The sequence below is a fragment of the Cucurbita moschata genome, unplaced genomic scaffold, assembly GCF_002738365.1.
Source record: "Cucurbita moschata cultivar Rifu unplaced genomic scaffold, Cmos_1.0 Cmo_Scf00070, whole genome shotgun sequence".
Lineage (NCBI taxonomy): Eukaryota > Viridiplantae > Streptophyta > Magnoliopsida > Cucurbitales > Cucurbitaceae > Cucurbita > Cucurbita moschata.
The window spans coordinates 388,986-400,555 of record NW_019268586.1 but is presented as its reverse complement, the minus strand read 5'-3'; the positions used below and the strand labels follow the sequence as shown (position 1 = coordinate 400,555).

The window sequence follows — 11,570 nt, the reverse complement described above, 5'->3', positions numbered from 1 at the left end:
TTTTTTTTTTTTTTTTTTTTTTTTTTTTTTTTTTTTTTTTTTTTCCTTTTTCATCCTCCATTTTTCTTTTTAATAGGAAACCGTTCTTATATCCCACCCTCATGGAGTTCCAGCAAGAACATTAAGTTTGAGAAGTTCAATTACTGGAAGGTTCCATTTTTTATCCCTACCCCATTTGTCTCTCATTCTATCTTCATGGGGGCCAATGTGATTGTGGTTTGTGCAGGGTTGTTCAAGTTATTCTTGAACAAAACCATAGTAAGGAGCATCCATTCCTGGAGAAGATCATCAGATTCTACGCACCTTACTGGTTTTCTATTTCTAGATGTCCTCCTCTCACACTCCGTCTTGTAGACAGATTAGGGAGAAAAGATTCACGAAAGATTTATCACCGGCTTAAGTCCAAGACTAATACTGACATATTTGAGGAAATAACTGATGAAGAAATACACGAGGGTTACACAATCGCTTCTGCTCTGAACTTCAATTCGTTGGGCCTCTCTGTGTCAATTAATCAGACTGGGAAAAATCAGTGTGGAGATGTTAAAGAACTATCTCCTCTGGGTGACATGGTAAATTTCAAATTTTGGGTCCATTATCTTCTTAAAATGGTCAAGGAGTTCTTTATTAATTTGATTTTATCTGCAGGATGGATCCTTAGATCTCTATGCTTGTGATGATGAGGAAGGAAAACGTATGCAGCTTTTCATTTCTACAAAACCATGTCCCTATCCATCTGTACCAACCAAGGTAATTTTTAGATTTGAGTTACTGGATGCTTCCTGTTATGCTCTCTCCTCTTTCGCATCACCCTCCAAAAAGTTGTGTTTTCTCATTTAGTACGCTTTCTACCTCTCTACAAGTTCGTGGTGATGTTTTTGTGAATTAGTTTATTTTCCCCTAGCAATTTTAGCTGTTATCATGGTTCTCTTTGGTCTATTTTCTCTTTGCTCTTGTTCTGTGAAAAACGAAGGCTAAAGTCCTTTGTGACGGCTTGTTCGTTCGCACAGTATTGTTTTCAAGAGTAAAAAGGTGGACAATTGACTCTCATGCTGGTCTCTCTGGACTCCCAATCTATAATCTCCTGCATACATGCATAAATGTATTGACCTGGTGCGAAAAGGCTCTCTTTTTGCAAGGTGAAAATTTAAATGGTGGATCTCATCTGGTTAACTGGAATGTTGTCTCTCAGCCTCATCTGCCTGGGTAGACTAAGGAGGGAGTGTAACAAGGGTCCTCTTAGCTAAGTGTTTTTACCTCCCCTGCCCAAAAAAAAATAAAAACAAAAATAATGGAACTAATACTTGTATTTCAATGGGTCAATAGTATACATAGCCTTCTTATATAGGAGAAACTCAATACAAAAAGGGAAGGAATCAGAATTAGAATAAAATAAAATCATTGGTGATTGCAATAAATTAACATATTTACAACCGTTTGCTCTGTACTTGGGACATATGAGATACATACCACCCCATTTTCAACTTTTTCCTTTATGAAGTGTTTTTCGACTTTGATATGCTTTATCCTGTCATGTTGAACTAGATTATGAGCTATTGCTATTGTCACAGTACACACATATAGGTGTCTTTCAAAAAAAAAAAAACCTTCATTTCTTCAAGTGATCTTTTCATCCATATTCCTTCACATATACAGTTAGCTTCAGCCCTAAATTCTTCTATAGGGCTACTTTTGGCTACCACATTTTGTTTTTTACTACATAAAGTGACTAAGTTAACTCCAACAAATGAACAATAGCCCGACGTAGACCCTCCATCCACTGTAATTCCTGCCCAATCAACATTAGTATAATTTTCAACCTGTAGATGGTTGTGATTTTTAAACAATATCTTTTTTTGGAGTACCCTTCAAATATTTCAAGATTCTATATGCAGCTTCCAGTGAATCTGTCCTAGCGAGTGCACAAATGTAATATCTGGACGTGTATGAGACAAATAGAAAAGTTTCTCGTCAGTCTTTGGTACTATAGCTAATCCTTCACTTCAAGTTTGGTTCAATATCTGTAGCAGCTCTCTTGCATCCAAGTAAACATGTTTCTCCAAGTAAATCTGTAGTATATTTTCTTCGTTTCACAGAGATACCTTTTCTAGATCTCGTGAACTCCATTTTTAGGAGATACATTAGTGTTCTTAGGTCTTTCATTTGAAATGCACTTGAAAGCTTTTCTTTAGAGTGTTCAATTCTGCTTCGTCATCACCTGTAAGACGTCATCTACATATACAATTAAAACCGCGTTCCTAGGACTTTTATTTGAAATGCACTTGCAAGCTTTTCCTTTAAAGTGGTCGATTCTACTTCGTCGTCAACTATAAGAATAATGTCAATCAAAATCACATTTTTATAATTTGTAGAATGCTTATAAAGATGGTGTAATCAACTTGACTTTGAAGGAATCCAAGGCTTGTAGCTATTTTCATAAATCGTTCAAACCATACTCTTGGAGATTGTTTGGGCCCTTATAGAGATTGCTCTAGCCAACATTCTTTTTCCTTCAATATTACCATGAGAAGCATTTTTTACATCAAGTGGGTAAAGAGGTCAATCTTAGCAGCAAGAGCAAAAGTTTCCTAATAATCAATCTCATAAGTTTGAGTGAATTCTTTTGCAACTAGTCTTACTTTATATCTTTCAACACTATCATTAAAATTACATTTTATGGTAAAGACTCGTTTACATCCCACTATTTTCTTATCTCTCGACAAATCTACCGTTTTTCATGGCAGAAAGACCAAAAAGTGCAGGGTCTTCCTTTGGAGATAGTCCTTTGTGGCTTCCATAAGATGGAGAAGATCCAAAAACATTTCCTTCTATGATGCTTTACTCTAATTGGTGCTTCTTGGAGTGCAGGAGAATGTCTCACTAAGATTATGTATTTCCATACTTACATTGAGAAATAATACATGTCAAAAGATCATCGCTAGTCCAAGGGTCAAGCTCAATAATTGTATGATCTCATTGTCTAGATATTTTAGGAATAAAGATTTAGATATTTAGATATTTTAGGAGTAAAGATATCTAGGTATTTTAGGAATAAATCTAGAAAATGTGTAATCTATATAAATACCACTCCACCCCTGCTAAGTTGTTCATCCCTAACAAAGCAAAGTGTAGTAGTTTCTATAGAGTATTCAACGGCATACTCTTCTACCGGAGTAAGCACCACTACAAGAATGAATAGAATAATACAAATAATATAATCACATAATTACACTGCTAATAAAAGAAGAAAACGAATCCGATATTTCCAGCTGATAATTATTAAGAACAAACCAACACCATCTTTTCTGTTTTGTCTCCTGGTAGTGTCTCTCTTTGTTTGAAGCTGCTGGAAACTTCTAACATGGCTTGGGTTCAGTGCAAGTGAACCCGAGTCTTTTCTTTTTTAGGTTGTCATTGATTTGAATTCTAGTCAGTATTCAGAAGATGCTTTAGATTAACAGGTGTACGATTGTGGATAGTTTGATTATAGTTATTTTTTGGTTTTATTGATCAATTGGAGATATTCTCTATAACTATATGATCATCTGCATATCTTACCTTCTAATGAAATTCAATTTTTTACCCAAAAAGAGTAACTATTTTATGCACCTTCTTAAATCACAACCATATTATTTTAGGTGATTTCAGTTCGCCCATTCATGACCTTTACCAACCGGCTTGGTCATGATATTTTTATTAAGTTAAGCGATGAAGATGAAACAAAAGTTCTCCATCCGTGTGATTCAAGAATGTCATTTGCCTTTCTGAAAACTGGTGGGCATGATAAATTCCAGGTCAGTCAACTTCTTATAACGTACTAAATCGAAATCATATAGCTGTACTTCAAACGATATCCTTACTAACAGTAAAATATACCAAAACTTTTTATTTCATTGATTGATTTTGTTTGTGTTTGCTTTTTAGGTACGTTTAGAAGATACCAGTTGGTCACTTCCTTTTCAAATAACGGAAGATACAATATTTTTGGCCTTGAGGAGATATGATGGTACTCGTAGATTTTTGAGGATAGAAGTTCGTGGCTACGAAGAAGGATCACGTTATATCATTGTGTTTCGTGTTGGATCAGCAGATGGCCCAATCAGGTACTTACATACCTGTATCAAGGTTTATGTTTCGTTATAGTGCCTAACTAATTAAAACTTTGATTCATCAGGGTTGAGAACAGAACTGGCAATACAATCAACTTACGTCAGAGTGGATTTGGTGAAGAAGCTTGGATTTTGTTGCCGCCCCTTTCAACAACAAATTTTTGTTGGGAGGATCCTTATAGCCAACATTCCTTAGATACTAAGATTAATAATGATAGTCGTATTCGAGTTTGGAAACTTAATACGAGCATGGGATTTTGCTCTTTAGAGGATGCCGAAACAGAATTATGTTGCCATGTGGCGAAAGAGGGTGATATTAATGTAGTTCGGTTCAGAGACAGACAGCATTTGGAATCTGGTTTTCATGAAGAGATTGGATACGTAACGGCTGCAAGAAATTGGAGGTCTCAAATGCAGAGACCGGTGCAAGATAGTGAAGCAGCACCCACTGAGCTTATAGTTGAGTTAGGAGTGGTAGGGATTTCTATTATAGACCACAAGCCAAAGGAACTGGCTTATATGTACTTGGAGAGAGTTTTTATCTCATATTCAACTGGATTTGATGGTGGAACAACAAATAGGTTTGAACACTTTCTTCTTGTCCCCTTGGCGATAATTCCCTTTGACATTTTAACTGGGAATAGTTGACTTAATCTCTTACTGTGATAATTCTTTTCCTGGGCATCTTTGTTTAGTTAATACTTATTCGTCGCTTTCTTTGATCTCTCAGTGCTTTATTCTTTACACCAGATTTGTGGATAATGTCTGGAATTGATTGAGTGATGAAGTCTTAGGTTACGAGATTTATGAATCAAGCTGACAACTTTTATTTGGCAGGTTCGAGATCTCATTTGGTAATTTGCAGCTTGATAATCAACTCCCCCTTACATTGATGCCAGTGTTGTTGGCTCCTGAGCAGATCACAGATAGAACTCATCCAGCATTTGGATTGACAATAACAATACAGAATGAGAATATTGTTGGAATCCGAGTCTTCCCATACATTTGTGTTCGGGTAATGTATGATTTTAAATATTAGAATAACGAAGTAAGAAACTGTACCTTCATTAGCTCATTAAAACCTTGTTTTTCATGATAGGTCACAGAGAAATCTTGGAGGCTTAACATTCATGAACCAGTTATTTGGGCTGTTGTTGACTTGTATAATAATCTTCAGCTAGGTCGCTTACCCCAAAGTTCTAGTATCACTCAAGCTGATCCAGAAATACGCATCAAGTAAGATTTCCATTCATTTTTTCCGCACAAGAATGGTGGCATGTAGTTTTAGTTTTTGAGTATTGAGATAATCAAATTGACTGTAATCCATATCCACTTAACCTTTTGTGTTGTGATTTAACATAGTTGTGGAAGGATTAACCTTAACTTAGAAGATATTTATATAATCCAATCAAATAAGGAATCAAATAAGGAAAGTAGTTGACGTCTCTAATTTATCTTTATTGTTTCATAGAATCTAAGGATTATTTTAGGTCTATTGTTGTCTAGTATCTAGGGACTTATTTAAATTTATTATTGATCAAGTTTCGTTTGAGACCTTCATAGCTGCCGATCATCCATAAGTGAACCCTTCATAGCTGCCGATCATCCATAAATGAACCCTTCATAGCTTCCGTCCACCATTGGAGCCGTTTTTTTTATCTACAACTTCATCGCCGCAAGCAACTGTTATTTATTGTAGCTTCACGTCACAAGCATCTGAAAGTAGCCGCAAGCAACCGAGCCCATTCTTATTCAGCCCATCAGCCATTCATTGATCCAACATACACTCAGCACCACAAACCCACCATATCACCGCAAACACCCCACTTCCAAATCCTCCGCTTGATCACAAATAAATACAATCCTATTAAATAAATGAAATAGTTGACCTCCCTGAGTTATCTTTACAGTTACCTAGTATCGAAGAATTTGTTGAGGGCCTATGTTCGAACCCCTGTAATGTCATTTCCTCTCTAATTAATATTCATTAATTTTGATCTCAATTCATTTAGTTATTTGTATTTACAGTCTCGAAGAGCACCTGTGCTTTTCCTATTGATTACAAAAATCGGGATTCTAATGGTTCTGTTTACTTCTTCAGCCTAATAGAAATATCTGAAGTAAAGCTGAAAGTGGTACTGGAGCCGGCACCAGCACAAAGACCCCATGGAGTTCTAGGCATATGGAGCCCCATACTGTCAGCCGTCGGGAATGCATTCAAGATACAGGTTGAGTTAATCTTTCATAATTTTATGTTGAAAAATCAAGAAACGTTTACCCTAGAAGCTAAAAGCTACAGTGTACATCATACCACGGTCTTCTTTTAAAATTACACTCTTAATCTGTATATGGCTAGGAGTGTGCCGAACCGTGCACTGGACCTTTTCATTAGTTTCCTATGTTTTCTGTCTTTCTTCTGAATAATTCAATTTCGGTTTGAAGATGATGCAGAGATTTATAATTGAGATCTGCTCATTAGTAGCCAAAATTATCATTTTCTTTCTGTGAAATTAAAAAATAATTTTTAAAAGGTAGAATGGTTACTAGTAAAAGGTCAACCTAAGCATAGTTCAACTAGTTATGGATTATATCCTCGATTAAAAGGACAGGCCTTCGAATCCTCATCCCATGTTATGTTGTTGAGCTCAAAGAAAAAGTAACTAGTAAATTAGTAGTTTGTCTACTCTCTTGGTTCGTATCATTGTTAAAAAATTTGTTGATTAATGCTACTTCTCTTCCAGATTGTATTGCAAGTTTAAATCTCCATTTAATCTAAGGAAACCATTTTTAAAAGTAATTCTACCGTTTTCTGCACGTCCATTCATAAATCTATTTGTAAGACAGTTTCAAGGCATCCTATGGTGAAAACATACACTGCTGCATGTCATTTCAGGTGCATCTAAGAAGAGTGATGCGCAGGGATAGATACATGCGTGAAAGTTCTATTCTTCCTGCCATTGGAAACCGCATCTGGAGGGACTTCATTCACAATCCTTTACACCTAATATTTTCATTGGATGTTCTTGGCATGACAAGCTCAACATTGGCTTCACTCAGCAAAGGGTTTGCCGAACTTTCAACTGATGGCCAGTTTTTGCAATTGCGGTCAAAGCAGGTATCTTAATTTCATAATTTGCAATTAATAGGCCTTTGTTGAAAGATTTGACTTATAATTGGGGGCAGGTATGGTCACGGAGAATCACTGGTGTACGTGATGGAATAATCCAAGGCACAGAAGCTCTTGCTCAGGGTGTTGCTTTTGGGGTGTCAGGCGTGGTAACAAAGCCTGTGGAAAGTGCTAGACAGAATGGTTTAATTGGTCTGGCTCATGGATTAGGACGTGCATTTCTTGGATTTATTGTACAACCAGTTAGTGGAGCATTAGATTTTTTCTCACTGACTGTTGATGGAATTGGTGCAAGTTGTTCCAAGTGTTTAGAGGTTTTCAGCAGGAAGGTTTCTTCCCAAAGAGTTAGAAACCCTCGGGCCATTCATGCTGACAGTATTCTTAGAGAGTACTGTGACCGAGAAGCTCTTGGACAGGTATCTTTCTATATGTACCTAGCTATATGTGTGCAATGCTGATAGTTTTCAACATTTTATTGTTTATCTCCACTTTTCGGGTAACATGTCATAAGCAAGCAGAGTAATTGACTAATTTTTGTATTTCATCATAACATTAAATTCAAGTATTACTCTTATTCCTTCCAGTTATTACCTTTTGCATTGAATATTCTGTAATTCACTATTAGATTTCCAAATAAAATCATAATCTTGGTATTATGAATATTCCTACCTTGCCTTTCCTGCCTAATTCAATACCAATGAGTACATCATTTATAAGTTTCTGTACATGTTTGATTGAGCCCAAAAAATGTCATGTTGTGTTTGTTCTGCGCAATCATGTACGACAGAGCTATGCTAGGGTATCTAGTGTAATCTACCCAAACGTTTTGCTCAAGTATTTAGACAATATTGCCCTTGTGTGAACAATTTGGTGTACTGTCTGGATAGGTTAGGTGGGGCCGAACCTTTCTTTTATTCGGACAACCTAAGCCAAGCTCATCCAAAATTTAAGAATAGTTTCTAAACTTCTAGCATAATGTATGAATGAAAGGCTAATGTGCGTCAAAAAGCTGCCTAAACCATGATTTATGAAGGAGATGGTATCTCTGATTCCAAAGACTTGGTTATTCTTCATGCTTTTAACTTATTTTCTTTATTTAGTGAAATAGGAAGTCACATCCATGAAAGATAATGAATATTGTGAATTGTATTTATAACTTTATTTCAAGCCCTCTTTTAACTGTGATGGTCTTATCCTTTTTCTTTCTGTGGGTAGATGGTTCTTCATCTTGCAGAAGGAAGTACACATTTTGGTTGTACTGAAATCTTCAAGGAGCCTTCAAAATTTGCATTTTCTGATTATTATGAAGAACACTTCATTGTACCTTACCAGAGAATTGTTTTGGTAACGAACAAGAGAGTCATGCTGCTTCAGGTTCGCAAATACCCTTGTTCTGTTGCCTTTATTGGTTTTAATATAATCTCTTCTATTCTTGATATTTGCCCCCTTCTATGTTACTATTTAGTGCTCAGATCCTGGAAAATTGGATAAGAAACCTTGCAAGATTTTATGGGACGTTCCTTGGGAGGAGCTCATGGCACTGGAGTTGGCAAAAGTGACTAACAGTCACCCTTCTCACTTAATCATCCATTTAAAAACTTTCAAGAGGACAGAAAATTTTGCTCGTGTTATAAAGTGTCATATTGAAGAAATTGTAGGAAGAGAACCTCAAGCTGTCAGGATTTGTTCAGTGGTTCGTAAATTGTGCAGAGAATATCAATCTGACATGAAGTGCCTTGTCCTTAAGGTCAGCATCATCGGTTTTATCCACTTCATTGTTGTGAGCATTGAACTTTTTGGCTTAGATTCTTTCTGAATGCTTTAGGTTCCCTCAAGCCAGAGACATGTTTATTTTTCATCGAGTGAAGCTGATGGGAGGGATGCAAATAATTTAAACAAATCCATTATTAGATCGAGGGAGCTTTTGTTATCCAGTTCCTTGAATGATGAAGGAAGATTTGTGAAACGCAGTATGAACTTTACGAAGGTTTGGAGCAGTGACCTTGAGTTAAAAGGTCGTTGCATATTGTGCAAAAAGCAGGTGCTTTGTGTTCTTTCATCATTTTTAACCAATTTAAACTACTTTAAATTTATGAGTTTGAAATGACCGATTTCATTTTAAATTTATGTTTCCAGGCCTTAGAGACCGGAGGGATATGTACCATATGGAGACCAATATGTCCCGACGGGTAATGCCCACATCGATTAAATAATACTTTTGCATTATGTCTGTTTAGGTTACAACTTGCAACGTGCAACTTTTTTATTTTCCTTCATTTATTTATTTATTTATTTCTTATTTTCCTGTTAGGCCTCCCATTATAAGCCAATTTTATTGAAGGGGTAAAAAGGGAAATAACCTATAGACAGTCCTTTAGTGGGAGATGTTTTGTCGGTATTTCTTGATCTGACGCTGGTTATTCATCGAGATCTAGGTTTGTCAAAGAATTAGGAGATATTTGTATAATTTATGAGTAAGTATCCAAGCGAAAAATGAATGATATCTATTACTAAGCTTGAGTGGAGTGTCGAACGATATCTATTACAAAGCGGAAAATGAATGATATCTATCAAAGGACGTGTAATTCTCGGGAAAGAAATAAGAAAAACAGCAAGCTAATTTAGACTTGCAACACGGATCACACAGATGAAAAACGGGCTTTCGGGCCAAGTGTTTCTGCTGTTATGTCTGTGTATCGTTGGAAGGGGTAAAATCTTTGAACAAAAGCAATCCAATGAGCATGGATTTGACTTATGTTTGTCTGAGAATATACCCTTTGTAATGAGTTTGATATCGTGAGTTCATGGGAACCAAACAATGTTCCCATTGACACAATTCTCGAATTAATGAACAAAATTCATCTTTTATCTACACTAAGACAATAGAGATTTATTTCATTTCAGGTACGTCTCCATTGGGGATATAGCCCATCTCGGCAGCCATCCTCCAAATGTTGCTGCTATTTACCGTTACATGGAGGGAATGTTTGCACCGCCAGTGGGTTATGATTTGGTAAGAAATTTTATTCCAAACTACTACTTATCAACCCTTTTCACTGTCCTAATCATTAGAATTTAACGTGCAACTGAAGAACATGTCTTAATAGCAATAGCACGTAGTGCCAATAGTCTCCTTTTTTGTCCCATTGAATAAAGATTGAATCCTTGTCTTGGGGATTTGGCCGAAACTCTTTTTTCTTGAAACCAGAGGACAAGCAGCGATACCAGTTATAGGGGGCGAAGGAGTCTGAGGTGTCGGGGGTCATTAGAATTTAACGTGCAACTAAAGAACATGCTTTAACTTAAATCCATCGCAACACAATGTGCAAAGATTCCTCCTGAATGCTGAAGATTTGACTTTGAAACCTCTGCAGGTATGGAGAAACTGCCAGGATGACTACATAACTCCTGTATCAATCTGGCATCCAAGGGCTCCAGAAGGCTTCGTCTCTCCAGGATGTGTGGCAGTTGCCGATTTTGCAGAGCCAGGGCCTAACATTGTGTATTGTGTGGCGGAATCTCTGGCTGAGGAGACAGTATTTGAAGAACAAAAGATTTGGTCGGCACCGGATGCATACCCTTGGGCGTGTCATATCTACCAAATGCAAAGCGATGCGCTTCACTTCGTCGCTCTCAGACAAAGCAAGGAAGAATCCGACTGGAAGCCGATGAGAGTTCTAGATCAACTTCCCAGTCTGTTGCCGTCATCAGGAAACCACTGATGTTATATGAACTGATGTGCATAATTCAGCTTCACAACACATAGATTTATATGAACAACGTATTTTGCAGTCAGGCAGAAAGTCATTTGGTGCACATGGTGCAAGATTTTGTCCCCGATATGTATTAAACTGTACTTCGTTCTATAAAATTCAAGCTTATAAGTACCAGAGAGTGAACATGACTAGTCATCAATTTTTAATTTTTGTGCCTACTATAAATAGTTGTAAATTTGTTGCCCTGAGATGGGTTAAATGACGAAAATAAAGGTGTCACAACTTGTTGAAAAGATCTGGAGTTGACTAAAATTTTCAGTGGGTTTTATGGATAAAATCATGTGCGGTTCTTTAAAATTTCTGTAATGCATTAAAGCAGAATATTGCAGATCTGTTGTTTGGAAGGGGAATGTATGTAATAAAATAATAGCATGATGCATAGTTTAATCTCTGTTCTGTCTAAACATGCATATTTATGATGGACGACATTGATTGTGCCTATCAAAGCTACTAAATGACTGGTGAAAATGTGTAGAAAACAACAATATGAAAGCAATCTAACAGGTTACACAAAAAAAAAAAAAAAAAAAAAAAAAAAAAAAAAAAAAAAAAAAAAAA

The 11,570-nt window shown here is 36.4% G+C and overlaps 1 protein-coding gene across 1 annotated transcript in view; it reads left to right on the top strand.

The window, feature by feature from the left end:
• LOC111438054 overlaps window positions 1-11,289 on the top strand; it is an 82,389-nt gene extending 71,100 nt beyond the window's left edge. The window contains exons 48-64 of the mRNA XM_023076009.1: window positions 77-150; window positions 227-572; window positions 649-750; window positions 3,639-3,794; window positions 3,925-4,103; window positions 4,175-4,690; window positions 4,947-5,124; window positions 5,209-5,345; window positions 6,211-6,337; window positions 7,003-7,224; window positions 7,293-7,652; window positions 8,452-8,610; window positions 8,702-8,983; window positions 9,062-9,277; window positions 9,373-9,425; window positions 10,141-10,249; window positions 10,611-11,289. Of these exons, the coding sequence (XP_022931777.1) occupies window positions 77-150; window positions 227-572; window positions 649-750; window positions 3,639-3,794; window positions 3,925-4,103; window positions 4,175-4,690; window positions 4,947-5,124; window positions 5,209-5,345; window positions 6,211-6,337; window positions 7,003-7,224; window positions 7,293-7,652; window positions 8,452-8,610; window positions 8,702-8,983; window positions 9,062-9,277; window positions 9,373-9,425; window positions 10,141-10,249; window positions 10,611-10,958 (3,564 nt within the window). The 3' untranslated portion in view covers window positions 10,959-11,289. The remainder of the gene's footprint in view (window positions 1-76; window positions 151-226; window positions 573-648; window positions 751-3,638; window positions 3,795-3,924; window positions 4,104-4,174; window positions 4,691-4,946; window positions 5,125-5,208; window positions 5,346-6,210; window positions 6,338-7,002; window positions 7,225-7,292; window positions 7,653-8,451; window positions 8,611-8,701; window positions 8,984-9,061; window positions 9,278-9,372; window positions 9,426-10,140; window positions 10,250-10,610) is intronic.
• The last annotated feature ends 281 nt before the right edge of the window (window positions 11,290-11,570 follow it).